An 18,033-nucleotide genomic window follows, 5' to 3' on the forward strand; every position below is an offset into this window, starting at 1 on the left:
GGTTCCAGCCTTTTCCTGCGGTAGTCGCTAACCCTCATCACTAAAGTAATAATTAAATGTAATTCATTAGTTGTTGGAAGGGTCTAGGAGAGCTTAAATAATTGGATATTTTTTGATTTACGTTTGTATCGTTAGATGGAAACAATATAATAGTACGACGTAAAATATAGTGAGCTAAACTACCCTTCTTTGTCAATGTCTCATTTGTCATTTTGAAGCATTCGAGAAAATTGAAATTACACTAATTTTCCTGTGATTCTAGTTTTTCATCGAAACATTCAACAATTCGCGAAACATTCAGTCATTATTTAACACGTTAAATGCCATAGGGGTCACCGGTGGCCGGCACTCAACTTGGCCGTGGTATCATCGAGGTCACCGGTGACCGGCGCCCGAAGATTAGTAGCAATACATAATTTGAATAATTATTTGTTATTAGCAATTAATTATAACTATTTATCAATAGTTATAAATTTTTTATTATTACCATCGTTACTACAATGGTATGACGAAATTAATGCAGTATAAAATATATAAGAATAGTTTTATTTATACATGTAGTATCGTGGACAAAAGGCCTAAGATATCTGCCGAATCGTAGACAATGTCGCGAGAGCCGCGGCATCGTCGGGTACATCAAGGTGTCGTCGGTCCTTTTTAAGTTTCGTGGAAAGGGCCCGCGTGACCCTGGCCACGCGCGTTTCGGGACACGTGTCTCGAACGACGGGAAAAGACAAAAGAGACGTTAAAGTCAGTATTAGTTGAGAAGCCGGAGAGAACGGATGCAAAAGGTGTGCAGAGTGTGAATTGAGAAGCGAGAGCGAGCGAGTGTAGAAGCCGAAGAGTGTGAATCGGGAAGTCGAAAGCCGCGTCTGAAAATAAGACGTACGACAGCATTGTAATTATTTCGTTGCTTCGACTATTATTAATTAAATCAAAACATCATTACTTGTCCTTTCCTCTAAGACCCATTAAGATACTACATACATGAAATATAGATAGGTCCCGGGACGTAATAACATAAAACAATTATTAAGCATTTCACAAAGGAACAATATGAAATAATGCTTTTTTTCCACCATGTTATATAGTCTCCATCTGGTATACGTATATGCGTATGTAGAGAATATATCTATTTGTAGTATTTTATAAGGTTGTAAAAGCTAGGAAGAGCACAATGTAATATATTACAAAATAGAAATTAAAATTTGTTCAAAGCGCCGTAAATGTTGATTTAGCGTATAGCTAATTATGTATAGTTATAAAAAATAGTAGCAACGCAAGAGGTTAAGAAACGATTTTCCCCTGCGACGAGATTACAATAATTGCAGGGATCATGATAATCCATGTCGTTACCATAATTTTCTCGTTTACATCTCTACCTCCTGCTGACCTTCGGGATCTTATCTGCTTTTACGAACTGTGTGACTGTACCCGTCGCGTTTTTCATTGACACGCAATTTATCGTCGTTAAAAGAAAACCGGGGACAACCTTAGGCGACAGAAACGCCTCTTTGAAAGGTGCACGCTAATTGGTCCGACTGAACTGATGATAAATGGAAAAGGACAAAATATTTTTTATCAATGCATACTAACTTTTTAGGCGACAGACCTCCGTTATTAGACGCCGTAAACTCTCGCGATAAATTTATCTCTCAGATAGCGCGACAAGTGCAAATCTATGTACAGATTCCCCGTTTTTATACTGTGAATCTTTCTTTGTTTATTGTTTTCATTTTCCATGCGAGTTCAATGAAAACAACAAGTTTATCAATTTTAAGTTATTTGTTACATGCTGAATTTTCATTCGTCGCACGCGTTTCGAACATACGACACGGATATCTATTTAAATCGTGTTCTATTTATAGTCACCACTCCTATTACAAGTGGAGATCACAGATTCGTGAAACCGTGGCCTGGTTTCGTGGTAATTTCGGTGTAATAGCTAAAGATCTAGCTGACACGAATCGAGAAATTCAAAGAGAACGAGCGAAAAAGCGTAATGCGTTTCAATGAGAAAAACAAACGATGAAAAAAGCCATTATTTCATCCGGTATTTCCGCAGGTGGCATTTTTTAATTTCGTTTGCATATTGCATTTCCATGCAATTTTTTATGATGACTGTTGCATTGCATAACGCACAGTAATCCGATGCTTTCGTTTTCGATAGATAAGAAATAAATAACGTTTCCCATCGAATGTTTCGCAACCTGATTACCGATTGAATTGCTATTCAATAACATCGTTACCTATCGAATATATCGAACATGGTGTGATTGTACGAGTAAATAATATCAATTAGATGAAACTCATATTACTAGTGTTCCATTTAATCGATTTACCTTGGCGCTGTTCTTCGACGCTTGGTGCCATCGTATCAGCGGACGGCGCAGTCTCCTTTTGTACAGTCGACGTATTGATTCCGTATTGAACGGGATTCCGTTCCTCCCGGTCCAGCAGGTCTGGAGCATTCGGCTGATTCGAGACGTTTTGTGTAGTTGAATCAGATGGTTGCGATGCTGGTGCTGTGAGCGTGGTTGTCCGATCTCGGGTAGTTGACACATTGCGAATGTCACGCGGTGAGCCCCGCGTGGTATGCGACGAGATCGGCGCTGGAGTCGAAGCGGTGCCTTCCGTCGGAGGAGTACGACCGTTGTCGTCTTGGACGGGATTTAGCTTCTTCCGATCCAGAGAATTTCGAGCGATTGATTGATTCAAGACGTTGTGTAACGTCGAATCAGATGCTTGCGATGCTGACGCTGCGAACGTGGTCGTCAGATCGCGTGTGGGTGACACGTTGTGAGTATCACGCGGTGAGCTCCGCGTGGTATGCGACGGGATCGCCATTTGAGCTGCGGCGATGGTTTCCGTCGGCGGAATTTGATCCTTGTTGTCCTGGACGGGATTCAGCTTCTTCCGATCCAGAGAATCTCGAGCGATGGACTGATTCAAGACGTTTTGTGACGTTGAATCAGATGGTTGCGATGCTGACGATGGGAACGTGGTTGTCGTCAGATCGCGTGTGGTAGTGTGAAACGAATGTGTGCCCGATTGCGCGGGTGGGCTCCCCCCGATAACCTAACCGAAGCGAGTTTTTTGCAAACATAACTCATTATCGATGGATTGTGGTATTTTAATCTGCCCGACACATAATGATGTTAAAGTTGGTCCCGAGCTTAATACTACTTCGATCGGGCTTGGTATGTGAAATGTTGGATCGGCTAATTTTAGATTTTTCCAACACTTTATACAATCAGACAAAGTAGTAACGCCGTTGGTTAAGATACAGATAACGAAGAGAAGGATTATTCTTAGATGAGAGAGTGAGAGCTATAGGAGCTGTCAGACTTGTGGGCACCGCGAGAGATGATGGAAAACTCTGAAGTTCGTTCTGATGTGATTACGGAGGAAAGCTCGGTATGGGTGTGCCTTTTGAACGAAGAACGCGGATTCGTTGCTTACATTTTTAGTTAGGAAAGGTGAGGACAAGTATCCGCGCTACCCATTGGCTAAGACGTTAACTCTTGAAGATGGGAGATGTAAGCACCCCATCGGCATGACTCGTGGAAAAATCCAGACATTTCTATTCTATAAATGCCTGGTTTTCTCTATCATATAATTATCAGTTTTTCCCGTTATAAATACCAGCTTTCTGCGCAATCTTTAAGCACGCTCAATAGACCTAATGACTTGTTTAAGTACCAGATATAAACCCAAAATTCTTGCAGGATTCAAGGTTCCTGCAAGCTAATGAGACTCGGTTTATGATGGGCCTTAGGTTTATTGAGGGTTTCTCTAACGACTCTTGGGCCTTTACGGTCAGACAATAGAAGACGTCGCGTGGACCTCTTCACGCGACGTAACTCTCACCTCTCGCGAAATGTTGTGCTGACAAAATATAGAACCAAAGGGTTGATGCAGCTGTTGATGAAAGTCATACAAAAACCAATGATCCTGAAGATATGCCAATATTTATTGTAGTCTTCCATCGTTGATGCAAAAAAGTGGAACCAAATCATAAACGTGTGATACGGTAAAAAGCAGATGAAGAAGATAAGCACAATGGAGATGACCAGATTTCCAACCTGTTGATCACAGAGAACGAAAGATACGTATTAAACTGGGACAACTAACTTGGTACTTGGCCTAATTAGTTAAAATTTAATTATTAGAAACCTAGAATAGAATATTTTTTAGTAAGACAATAAAAAATCTGAGATAAACAGTTAAATGTAGATTAGGCATTACAGTATTACTTCTTAAATTCTGGAATATACAGAAGATTTTCTCTATCGCGTTCTTATTTTTCTCTTCCGTCATTTTCTTCTCTGTGATCCATTTCCTACTCTCTCGCTTCGTTTGTTTTCTTGTTTCTCTCCATTTTCGTCTTTTGTTTTTCTTCCTTTCCTTCTCTACTCTTAGCTTCGCTTTTCCTTTTTTCCCTTAGCTGCCTTCTTTTCCTGCCGTTGCCTTCGCTTCAGCCCATTTTCTTCCATTTTCTTTCTATTTTTTTTTCTTCCTCTCTCTTTTCCATTATCTTACGCGATGAACAGACAAAGATTTGACATGACAACTAGCCCTTGTCAGCAAGTTTTACGATATGCCCGTTTAAAAATATTGTAGTATCGTGGGCAAAAGGCCTAAGATATCGGCCGAACCGTGTACAAAGTGGCGAGAGCTGCGGCGCCGTCGAGTACATCAATGTGTCGTCGGTCCTTTCAAGTGGATAGTTTTGTGGAAAGAGCCTGCGTGACTCTGGCCACGGGGGTTTCGGAGCACGTGTTCGATGGGACGAGAAAAGACAAAGAGACGCGAGAGTGATTTGAGTGGAATAAGACTTTTGTGTTTTAGTTCAAGTTGAACATTTATCGTTCTCTGTCCAATTAATCTCTGTTATTCTTATTTATCTTAAATAAATAGTATTAGGAGAATGTTACAAATCTAAATTATCCTAATCCTGTCCTTTTTTCCGATACTACAATAATGAAACAAACAAATATCTTGTGATGTAGTTATGATATTAGCAAACAATTTTTTAAATATTGTTTTTGTAATGTAAAGAAGGCAGAACCGTACAAAGTATAGAATATAATGGACGTAGAAATCGATATTTTTACTGATTTTGATTTTTTGTTACTATCATAGAAAATAATAATTCTTTAAAATTGGTTTACAAACCGGAATCGATATGTAACAGTTTTCGTGCCTCGTTCTGCCTTTTTACGTTTTTACAGTTAATTCAACCAGACACAAAGTTAACACCTGGAACTTTTCGCCAGGTGAGTCCAGCGGCGAGGAAGACCTGACAAATGAAGTTCTTCGCAAAGTGTTCGAGAATCTTCCCGGAACACCCGACTCCGTTGAAACAATCATGAACCGAGTGACTAACAGCAAATTAAATAAGCCTCAATTCGACGCGATTCACGGTAAAAAGATTCAACTGTTGGGTTATGACACCTGTCGCAGAGCTACAGTGGGGTTCATGAAGAATGTTGTTCCCGAAACGAAATGGGATGTAAACTCGAAGTCGTCTCAATCGAATTACTCTGCCTTTCGTCTGGGGATTTATTCGAGGAACGAGCCGAGAATGGCGCATTGTAGAACTGGTTTATGGAAAAGTACTTCGTCTCACGACCAGGAGATTCAAGACAGAATGCTGAGAAGCTTGGAGCTCCATTTGGCGAGTAAACAAAGAGATTATACTGCCAAATTGATGAGGTCGGGCATTTAAAATGGATACTGACGGGATTTTATTGAATCTCGTCGTTTCTCATTGAAACAATGGTGAAACTTTATGAAATATTTGTACTTTTGCTGATTTTTTAAGATTTGTGGTTAAGACTTTGTCTAAGCTTCCATCAGGGTCTTGAATAGTAAACTGCGAATATTTATTCAAATTCATATTTTTATGGATACTGCTGAAGGAATGCAACCTAAGCAGAAACTTGCTTTACTAAATATTCTAACGACTACTCTATTTTGCGTACTTTATATATTTTTGCATATTACGTACGTTCATAAGTTTCTCACAAATGCATGTTCGCAGTTTACTTGATAATCACTTTTTATCTAGTCAAACTTATTCAAAGCTGTACCTGTTTCTATTGAATCATTCTAGTCATACACACGAGTCATTGAATGTTAATTGCGGAAGTTATGTTAGGCCTACACGGCCTAGAGTCTCCTACCGCTCTCACAGTATCCAGAAGTCCGACAGCTCCTACAGCTCTCAAGGGCCTAGAGCTCCTATAGCTCTTCTTCTCTCATCTAAGAATAATCCTTCTTTTCGTTATCTGTATCTTAATCAACGGCGTTACTACTTTGTGTGATTGTATAAAGTGTTGGAAATATACATTATTATAACTCCGTGACTCCCAGTGTTATACCGCAACAACTACCCCGATTATCCTAACCGAAATACGGGGATCGAACTATTCGTGGTGTTGATTATTCTAATCGTAACGGGAATTTACGATTCCCGTTGACGCGTATTCTAACGACCGCGTCTCCCCGCGATAGCTCGAAAATACAATATACAATTAAAAAACAAACAAACAAAGGAGTTTAAAAGGTATTAATACGACTTAACATTTAGAACGCTGTATAATTTTTTATGTCGATTCCCGCATAGCAAAAGAGAAAAGAAAGAACGCCAGAATGTTCAGCAATGAATGGACTAGATAACTTGTGCCATTTGTATACTTGTATAGAAAATTAATTTGCCCTCTGCCGTACTTAGTTCATCTCAGAATAAATTATTTATTTTTTATTCTATTCACATTTTACGAATCCTCGAGCTTGTTCTGGATAAATAGATTGCTCGGAGATTTCCACGTGATGCCTAATAAAATATTATGCATATTTATGCGGTCCACGAGATAGAATATAACTCTAAGTGAAACGTAACAGTATATCGACAGAAGCAGGCACCATTCGATATCGATTTTTTTTCTTTCTTAATCGCCTCTGTTGATTATTTCTCGCGCTTTCCTTCGTAGAGAAAAATACTTTGCTCGAATGTTTGACATTTCTTAATGAGACCGTAGCACAGTATACCGCTAATTTTGTGCGTAGAAATATACATCTATCGTTCGAACACTCATACACACTCGAAAAATACAATATTCGTTATTTCCTTGTTAACAATGATATCAGGTCCGTTTTATAGTCAAACTTTATATAACGCTACGATATAGTATCTTTCAATTGTACTTTACAGTAATAAAAATCCTAATATCGTCCAAATCTCAAGGCTTACAATCGTTGTGCTAGGAACTAGGCAAACGAAAATACATAAATCTAAAATTCTATCACCTATAAATAGTACAATACTAAAAAAACTGTCTTTCGTGTGTTCGTTGTATATATTATATCAATATTTTGAAATAGAATTTAATACGAAAGACATGTTTCGCATTCCTACAATTTAAAAGATTGCCTGTCTTTCTGAATTTTACGATGTACAATTAAAATATTTCTTGCGATAGTCATCTGCGACATATTAGAGTTAATGTAATATTTGACTTGTATGTGATTATTAAAATTAAACTGCTTAAACATAACGTATAGAGGGCTCCAGCAGCAGGATACTAAATTATTGCCAATGGGAACAGAATCAACGAGGAAAAACATGACAATCGGAGTACATCCCGCGAAGGTAACGGAACTCGACGATAAACAAGTCAAATTTGAAACGACCTAAGTTTCTCGGGATTCATGAGAAAATTCATGAGAATATTTCAGAAATAAATTTCCAGTATCGATAACGATTATTTGATTTTACATGTCGTTTCTTTCACGCGATCTATCCAATCTATTTATCTAGAATTGACTCCGATATCATCATCTTCCGTCTCATCGAATCTGTATTTCTTAAAGATACCTTAAAGCGATCTACTTATACATATATACGTACTAAAAATATATTCAATCCATACTTGCATGATATTTCAAATCTTCATCCCCTGCCTGAATTCAAAAGCAAAAATATTCCAAGAAGACATCACTGCTGAAAGCTCCAAGGGTTACAAACTAACAGACATCGAATTTTCGACGTGATCGTGGATCTCCGAGCGGTTTCTCAGTGTTGTTGTACGAGAGTGGGTCCGCTGCCAAGATTTCGCCAAGGATCCGGTATGTCGAAATGTGCTGGGACTGTGAGCAGAGCATCGTCCGCGGTTCTGTCCGCGCTACAATTATTCGGCTTCACGCGAATCGTGTTTACGCACTCTATGGGTAACTTGAAGAAGTCCACCTTGTAATTGTAACCATGGCTGCTGACTCGGATGATGGTATGCAGTGGCACCTCAGCGTAAGGCACCTCTTCCGGTTTTTTATCTGTGAAAACGCCAATGATGCAGCGCAGAATAGCTTGATGAGACACGACCAAGATGTTGTTAGATCTCTGTAATTCAGCAATAACCGGTTCCACGCGGTGCATGGCGTCGATGTAGCTTTCTCCCCATGGATAACGATAGCACAGCTTATCTTGATCGCGCCATGCAAATTCCTACGCAAAAGCATTGATTTAGAGATGTAGAAGGTATATACGCTATCTATGTACTATATACTAAAGTATATAGACTTTTGCCTAAGTCATAGAATGGTTCGTACATCGAGGTCCCCAAAGCATTAAAACCTAGCTTATGCAAAGTCAGGGAACAATGGCTAATTTTAAACATAAACTTTAATAAAGCAGACCTGCGATATAATATTCAAATCATGGTATGATTCAAGTTTCGTTATAGTACACGGTTAATAAGTACACATCAACTTCGTATTGTAATTATAAATTTTTTATTATTACCATCGTTACTACAATGGTATGACGAAATTAATGCAGTATAAAATATATAAGAATAGTTTTATTTATACATGAAATATAAATAGGTCCCGGGACGTAATAACATAGAACAATTATTTAGCATTTCACAAAGGAACAATATGAAATAATGTTTTTTTTTCCACCATGTTATATAGTCTCCATCTGGTATACGTATATGCGTATGTAGAGAATATATCTATTTGTAGTATTTTATAAGGTTGTAAAAACTAGGAAGAGCACAATGTAATATATTACAAAATAGAAATTAAAATTTGTTCAAAGCGCCGCAAATGTTGATTTACGTAACAAGTCTATTTAGCGTATGTAATAAATCCTCTTAACGACCGTGTTGAAAACAAAAACGGGAAAAATGAAAAACTAACGAATTAATGATCAGACACATGACTTGTACACATAATACAACCACAAAATAGGAAGTAAAAAGGGAAAAAAAAAGAAGAAACACAAATAATTGTTGGTCGAATGGAAATAATACTACGAAACCGCTTATTTAAGATGACTAATATGATTTAATGAATAGGTTTCGTTTTTAAGTGTAGCAATTGGCAGTAAACAAAACAGAATTCCCAACCTTTAGTGGAATCGCCGTTCCAGTTGAGCCTGCGCGAAAGGCATTGTGCCACTTGGCTTTTTCCACGACCTGGTAAACCGCACATCGCGATTACAACCCCTGAGAATTTTCGGGGAGACTTCATTATCCCCGACATCCTTATTGTGATTTTATCCTTGGGTTCTGAAAGCAACAGAATCTATGATACTCGTATAATTAATTGCATTTTCACTTGCTTGATGAGTAGACGTATGGCCATTGATAAATATCAAGGAGACAAAGGATTGTGCAACAAAGACGCGAGTATAAATGTACAGATCGTGAACAAATTTAACAACGCCAATACGCGATTACGATAGAAGTCAGATATTTTCTAAGGCATTTCATTGTAGCATCCGGTTATTTTTATGTGTATAATAATATAATAATAACGACCAATTTTAGAAGATGCACCCAAACGACTATGATAGATCTGACCCGGTGCCAAGCTAGTTTGTTAAGCCAGCCAACAGTCGAATGATCGTTAACAATGTGAACGTATGTGACGTAATTCGATAGAAAATCGAACAATATGATCGTATAATAGTAAGAATGAAATTAGTGAGAAAATTATCGTTTCCCTCCGACGCATCTTCGATTCACAAAAGAACTCTTTCTCGCGCGCTATGAACAAGATGTTTTAAATTTTTATTTTGTTTTCGTCGAATGAAATATTTAGGTTTCTACGAAACAATGAACGTAAAAGTGAAAATAAAAGATATACGCGAGCATTATATTGCGTGCAACATTTGCATGAGCATTCTGCTTTTTACCCGTACATTTAGATTAAAATCGCTTTCACTATTGATCGATGGAAGAATAATCCTTACCGATCACACACATGTTCTTTACAATGTACCGTTAACAACACTGTTCGACAATCAACTAATGACGAATCAATAATAAAAAATGCGTTTCAATGACACAACCGGCTAGACGAACTCGCGAGCTTCAGAGTGCGAATTTCAACTGAGTACTGATGCCTTCCTGTTGAGTTCCACGTTCAAAACCGAGCGTTGGTGAACTTTATATTTAGAATTCTCTCTTCATGCACGAGAGCTTTTGACTACACTTTTGCGACTGCCGCTTCTTTCGCGGTATTAATCTCAACAACAAACTTTGTTTTTTGTTTGTTCGACATTCTGACTTATTCTATTCTCATTTTTGGAATACGGATATTCATGCGAAATATTTGTGAGAAATATTTGTTTCACTCGCTAAATGTAGTAATTTTATAGTTCATATATTTGAAAAGTTCGTAGTGAAATTCAAATAAAATGTATTTTCGTAGAATTGACATTCTATCGAATATAAAATACAATACTGCTTCATATAAATTAAATTTATGAAATCTCTAAAAGGTATAAATTAACCCCTTCAAATTTTATCGCAATCGATTACAGAGCTTATCAATTCTCGGAAATGTTGCGAACTTTTCAAACATCTTCATATTTTTATATACGTTTTATATGATTGTGTAATTATTTGGATTTTTCTATATTTCTCAGAACCGTATAAATATCCGTGATCTACGTATTTGATTGCTATATTTTCTAAAACTCTATATGTCATGCGATAATTTATGTAATATATCGTGTAGTCGTTCGTAATCGATATGTAATCGTACGCAATATATTGCGGTGTATAGAATGAAAGTACAAAACAGGATTAAAGTTCAAGTACGAAAATACGTACGACGACCTGTCTGTAACGTTATAATTAACTCGTTGTTTACAATATAAAAAATTGAAATGGAGTAAGAATTATCGAATTGTCTGAGGTTCACGAAATTCGACATGGCGATAGAAATATGCGTTATCGCGTGTTGTTTCGAATCGGCATGTCCTTGTGCCTAATAATCGAAGGTCGAAAAGCGATAAAGGTCATTACATTTGGACTAATTTAACGAATCTCTGAGTAGATTTTTTACCATAAGCAAAAGCACGTACGCCACGAAACGATTTCGTCATTCGCGATATCTGTCTTCATTTTTATTTGCGTGTCTGTTTTTCTCGACTTAACGCGTGTCAACAAAATAATTACGAATTAGACCCCTTGATCCGTGGATAAAAGAGCTTCGATGCACGTTTATAGATTATACAAACGAATCGCACGTTTCGCTTTGAAAAATAAAACATATTGAAAACGGAAGTTTTTCAACCCAAACAATCGGATTATATACCGATGTATGTATATTGTTTTATAATTCAAAGTGCAGCTTCGAGTGTCGTATTTACCAAACTGTTGCACGCGATACACGATCGATACCGATCATTCGCGTATACCGAACGATGTACTATCACCTATCGAGAATCCCCATGAAACCAGCTTTAACAGTTGGTATTTTAACCTGAAACGTGTCGTCACTCGATTTATTATTCAAGCGTTGAATTGTAACAACGCATGTACTCTCGTCACGCTACGGCTACCAACGTATGCGTGAATACTAAATTATTCCATGGAATATCGTGTCGATAATATTTATTTATCTATGAACAAATGGCAATGAAATTTGTAACGTCAGAATACAGTAATTAATTATGAAAATTGCGTTACGTCTTCGCGAAGATTCATCACGGTCATTTCCATATGCTGTCATGCGCAGGATAAGAACAAGCTCAGTGGCAGAAAATCAATAATCGGTCTTGTGGAGAAAACCATTTTGTTGCATTGGAACATGCGCTGTAACGTCAGCTACCACTACATCGCATTTCACCAAATTTGCCAAAGAATTTCGTTAAAAAAAAAAAAAAAGGAAAAAGAAAAATTGAACTGACAGCTACTTGAACTAGATAAAACAAAATATTTTCTGGAACTCATCGTACTCGAAAACTCTTGTCAGAATTTTACGATAGAGAGGAGCTTAAATTATTGAAGCTTTATAAAATTCGAAAGAACTTGAGTTTGATAAGATGAGATACTCGTGGGACCTGGTACGATCGTTTAGTTACTGAGATATAGAAAAAAGAAACGAAACTTTTGATAAGAAACCACCGTGCTCTGAATGAAAACAACAAGTTTATCAATTTTAAGTTATTTGTTACATGCTGAATTTTCATTCGTGGCACGCGTTTCGAACATACGACACGGATATCTATTTAAATCGTGTTCTATTTATAGTCACCACTCCTATTACAAGTGGAGATCACAGATTCGTGAAACCGTGGCCTGGTTTCGTGGTAATTTCGGTGTAATAGCTAAAGATCTAGCTGACACGAATCGAGAAATTCAAAGAGAACGAGCGAAAAAGCGTAATGCGTTTCAATGAGAAAAACAAACGATGAAAAAAGCCATTATTTCATCCGGTATTTCCGCAGGTGGCATTTTTTAATTTCGTTTGCATATTGCATTTCCATGCAATTTTTTATGATGACTGTTGCATTGCATAACGCACAGTAATCCGATGCTTTCGTTTTCGATAAATAAGAAATAAATAACGTTTCCCATCGAATGTTTCGCAACCTGATTACCGATTGAATTGCTATTCAATAACATCGTTACCTATCGAATATATCGAACATGGTGTGATTGTACGAGTAAATAATATCAATTAGATGAAACTCATATTACTAGTGTTCCATTTAATCGATTTACCTTGGCGCTGTTCTTCGACGCTTGGTGCCATCGTATCAGCGCACGGCGCAGTCTCCTTTTGTATAGTCGACGTATTGATAGCGTTCACCGCTTGTGTTACGATCGATTTGTTCGTTTCTTCTTGGAAAAAGCCGGCTTGCAGTGCAAGTTTCCTCACGGCCAGACAGTAACCCAGAATCGGTGCCGCCAACAGGTCGAGACAGGCAGTAACCCAGGGCATAACCCGACGATGAACTATTCAAATTGGGGTCTTTGGTTTCCCTTCCCTTCCAAGGAAAACACAAGTCAACAGGTAGACCAGTCGAGAAGTCGATAATTACAGGAAAAGAATGAAAGTGATCCTGGTAACGCTTTTGCTTGAAATATCCAGCAAACAAGAGGCCTCTATTTGTATAAAATACTCGGAAACAGTGGTCTATTGCTAGTCTCCTTTTTACCCGTTTTGCTGCTCAATCTTCGGCTAGAGTTCTTCCGAAAAATGATCGCTACTTGTGTGCCGTATTATGGACAACAGGTCCTCCCTCGTTCCAATTTGCTTGATCCTCACCTCTGGAGCCAGTTTGCGTGCTTCTTTGTCTATGCTCGAAGAAAAGCCCAGTTCTCCGATTTTGTCCTCTTCTTTGGTTAAATCTTCTTTTACCCTCGATTCACTTGATTGTTTGATCGTCGACGATCTATCTATCACGTCACAATGTACCTTTATAAATATTGTCGATACAGACGTTGTCCGACTCTGCGCACGCGCTGCCACAAGTATATGCTAGTAGTTTACATAGTCACGGTGCTGCCTCACCGTTTTCCAGCACACTGGTGTTCCCTTCTCGCCACCACTTCAACTCTGCTTTGGTTATGTATATTTATATGTAAGGTATTCCTTACCCTTTTTACCTCCTTTTCTCTCCCTTTACCGCCCACGACAACGTGGTTTCACACGGACAATCTGTGGAGTTGCCTCTGCAGAATCAGTTCTCGTACAACCGGTTTACCAGATTAATTTTATCCACCAAAGACCTTCGAATATAACTGTCGACTCTCTATTGTCTGATTCTAATCTCTGCGTTTGTTGATGTTTTGTTCACTATATGTTGCGTGCAAATCCGCCTAACGTTCTGTAACTGAAGTTATACGAAAGTGTTTAAAAGTCAAAGTGAAAACGAAGTAAAATTGTGAAGTGAAAACGGTCGTCTCTAGTCAGATCGAGGTGGTACTAGCGACTGATATTCCCCCATTTGCTGCAGCTTTTAGCAACATCGATCCGGACCTGGTAGGCTCCCTCTGTTGAAACTGGCCAATCAACGATTCGCTTACCCCACTACTAGTATACAGCAATCATATTGGGGACACGTCGAATGTATTTACGTTTGAGGACAAAACGTCGATATTTACTGGGCCACTGCAACCTTAGACAATGCGACTTTTTACATAATATTTTACAAATCTGCGTGAAAATATCAACAGCGGTCATGGAGGAATCTGGTAGAATCTTTATTATATAATATCGTACAATGTCTCAACTATAATTTCGACAGACGCGAGCTACGTTCCACCAAATTTGAATCACCGTTATAGTGCTCTTTACGTTTATTTTGGTCGATTAACTATAATCGCTTTACTTAGACATTATTATAGACATTACTTAGACATTGTATTATAAAAACTAGTCTAATTTGGACCATTAACGTATTAATTCTTGAAACGATGACAACATAGAATTTCGTTCTTAAGTGTACAATTGTACACGCCTTCAGTTCACACGAACTGATACCAGAATCATTCTTTCCTCTCGTTCCATCATTGGACCTTATGCCTCATAAATTGTTACCGTAACGTATCACGTAATTCATAATTGCACGGCTTAAGCATTTTACTCTTGCTTCCTGGGTAACAGTTTCGACGTCACCCAAGTATTATTTATTGCAGGCAATAGATTAGATAATACATGATTCGGACTGAAAACAGGATTGCAATAACAAATGATAATTATTTACAATCTACTTGGATGAAAAGATGCAAGCTTTGAATATCATTTCTTTTGCAATTATGCGACGATTGAAATAATATTTGCTTTGATCGGTATCTAACGTTCACAAATCGATCTTCTCATTTTTCTTCGTTCGTTAACCGACCAAAGTCCACGTTTGTTTCTTCTATTTCTCCGATGATATTTAGCGAACATGAGCGGTCAGACTCGTGTACTTCACATTCAGCGTCATTTAATTCAGTCGGTGAATGGTAACGCGTTATTACCCTGTGAAATTGCAGCAGGTACAGTCTAATACGGCATAAATTATGGAAATAGTTCGCACACTGATGTGGATTTGAATCATACGATTTCTTAGAACTGATTCTATAAGTTTGATTATAATGTATGTTTATTGCTGCGTCTAGTTTATTGAAAAGTACACATTTTTATGTGACAGAAGATCTGTAATCATACGATTTGCGTAATTATCGGAGAAATGAATCAGTGTATCTTGTGATTTATATAGATAGCTAAAATTAAGGCAGTCGTTATCGTTGTATATGATAAATATTATTATCTGTTAGGGGATGATGAATGATTTGAATGAATTCGTGGAAGATCTAAATTAGTCGAGGAAACATTGGCTTTGGAACAATTTTCCTATATTGTCTTGTTGCCAAATAAAACGTGCATTGTACAGGTTGGAAATTTTTCCTGAAATTAATGATAGTTTTGTCTCAAACTTTTTTTAAACCTAGCATAATGCAATATTTTCTACAGTTGCATAAACGTGACATTTGGTAAACGTGATTCACGCATTCTTTCCGGTGACGCGAGTTTAGTCTGTGTTGCAATTTTTTGCAGTAATACAACACTTGTTCGAGGCTGTGAGTTAGCATAGCTTTTGCTGAATACTTATCGTCTACAAACAAGAAAGATTTTTGCACACGTCAAATACGTCCGTGACTTTCATCACGATATGGAAGATTCCGACTTTTCTTTGCATACGCAAAACGATATCGGAATATTAAAATCCACGAATTTCCTTACACGTGATAAACATGTGCCTCGAACGGCGCGTGATAAAATGATGATAGAGGTCATGAACGATCGAGGGTAGCATGAAATGAACTCTAAGTTCTATAACTAAATCGGCACACATGAATCGTTAACGTAACTCAATTGAGAAGAGAGCGTCGAATCGTCTAGAAACACTCGTACTCCTGTTCCAAAAGCGTTAGTGCCAAGAAGGTGCGCTTTGTCGTTCAATTATTATAAATAGAATAATGCTCCCAACCATCCGTTGTATTATCGCGTTGTTAAGTTACTTGTAAAGTCTACCGATTCTTTCGAATATCGTTTTAAGGCTCTTAGTTTCCATATAGTACTATTTTTGCAAGCATTTGTAAAACGTTATCGATGAAATCCAAGATTATCTTATTTTTGGAATCTCGAGCGATGTTTAAATCGCTCGAGATTACTCTAAATATATTTTGACATAGTAAAAATAAATTTTAATTCAAATTTCCCGCATAACGCCACTTTTTTAATTGCTAGTTTCCATCTGAACACGGAAGATGGCAGGACGGTTCCTAATCAATACAAATTGATTGTTTGATGCGTATGAAGCTGTTTTACCTTTCCCTACGCTAGTGGCGCTGCGTGATATTCTCAATGTTATCATTCATCATATCGATATAATGTGGCGTTTACACTTTGGACACTTTTTGAAGCGACTGTGTTGTGTTTGAATGCGATCTGCGATTTAAACGAAGAAAGATTTCTTGCAAAAGGTACACAATATCATCATATTTTTGTTTGTATTATTCTTTTATACTGAACTTTTCCCCTGCATAGAAATGAAGAATTTGTAGGTTATGTTATCTATTGTATTTACATATATCGCGTAGTATAATAAATATATAAATCATATGTATATGTTTTTACTTGTATATTGGAATATATTACTTAATTTTTGTTTAAACATTGTTACAGTTGGTTGGGCGTCGTGGCAAAATGTTCAAGGCTTCGGAGAACCTTCTACAGTAAAGTCACAAATTTTGAACCTTATTAGGTCCATACGAACGGTGGCACGAAGTAATTACAAACAAATTATTTTAATTCGTTTGATAATTAATTTAAATATAACACAAATATGTTGTTTGTTGCAGTTCCATTGATATTCCTAAATATCGTAACAATAATTGTGAATAATTGGTGCTTGGGTGAAAGAAACGATTGATGGTGTAAATAAAAGGACAATGAGCTGTGAAAACTGATGTACATAAACGCAAAATTACATTCTTTTATTTTTACCTTTGTATCGAAGAGTAAAGTATTTTTTATTATATCGTGTTTCAGCATATTTTTGTACTGCAAGTATTTTAAAAGATAGCAGTATTTATATATGTTGTTTCTATCTATATCACTTCTTATTTATTTTTATATTATTTTATAAGCTTCCAATTGTTTAATTATATTGGATACGTTTTACATATTTTTCTAATCATCGTAGTGAAGACAAAAAAATCTTTATACGATAATGCAGTAATACACAACAAACCTTTTATCATATCAAAATACATATATTTCCATATATACTTAAATATTTATCTAAAATATCATTCATCATTTCGAACTTTTTAGAATATTTCTTTCCACGTTATCTAGCAGTTCCTATTCCATCTGCACTAAACATCTGCTTTTTCCTACACTAAACAGCATCTACTTACTTCATTTTGCCAATGTCTACAAATAAACTTGAAACAACCGTCGAAATTCATATTGCAACATCAACTCTATAAAAGGATGTTTGTCATGCGACATCAACATGTAACTGTAAGTTGCAATTTAGTTCCATTTTTTTTTATCGACGCCAACAATTGAAAATCTCATACTTCGTTAGGAGAATCGTCAAAGAATTGAATATCTTTTTACTTTTATTTTTTTTTCGAAATTCTATTTACTCAAGACACGTGCTCGGAACTTGTTTCATTTTCTCAATTAGTCATTTACATTTTATTCTTGAAAGTACGGGGAAAT

General features: G+C 37.0%; 2 protein-coding genes across 2 annotated transcripts; one reads left to right on the forward strand and one right to left on the reverse strand.

Moving 5' to 3' along the window:
- Nucleotides 1-6,755: 6,755 nt before the first annotated feature.
- Nucleotides 6,756-14,124, reverse strand: LOC126928663 (uncharacterized). The gene is made up of 3 exons (XM_050744264.1): nucleotides 13,029-14,124; nucleotides 9,417-9,578; nucleotides 6,756-8,509 (listed from the first exon to the last, which is right to left on the reverse strand). The coding sequence occupies exons 1-3, from the start codon at nucleotides 13,246-13,248 to the stop codon at nucleotides 8,484-8,486; spliced, it is 408 nt and encodes a 135-aa protein (XP_050600221.1). The 5' UTR covers nucleotides 13,249-14,124; the 3' UTR covers nucleotides 6,756-8,483.
- Nucleotides 14,125-14,151: 27 nt separating this feature from the next.
- Nucleotides 14,152-17,397, forward strand: LOC126928664 (immediate early response 3-interacting protein 1-like). The gene is made up of 3 exons (XM_050744265.1): nucleotides 14,152-14,504; nucleotides 16,987-17,088; nucleotides 17,163-17,397. Exons 1-3 carry the CDS (start codon nucleotides 14,378-14,380, stop codon nucleotides 17,231-17,233), a joined length of 300 nt encoding a protein of 99 aa, XP_050600222.1. The 5' UTR covers nucleotides 14,152-14,377; the 3' UTR covers nucleotides 17,234-17,397.
- Nucleotides 17,398-18,033: the final 636 nt, after the last annotated feature.

The sequence above is a fragment of the Bombus affinis genome, unplaced genomic scaffold (assembly GCF_024516045.1).
Source record: "Bombus affinis isolate iyBomAffi1 unplaced genomic scaffold, iyBomAffi1.2 ctg00001270.1, whole genome shotgun sequence".
NCBI classification, from domain to species: domain Eukaryota; kingdom Metazoa; phylum Arthropoda; class Insecta; order Hymenoptera; family Apidae; genus Bombus; species Bombus affinis.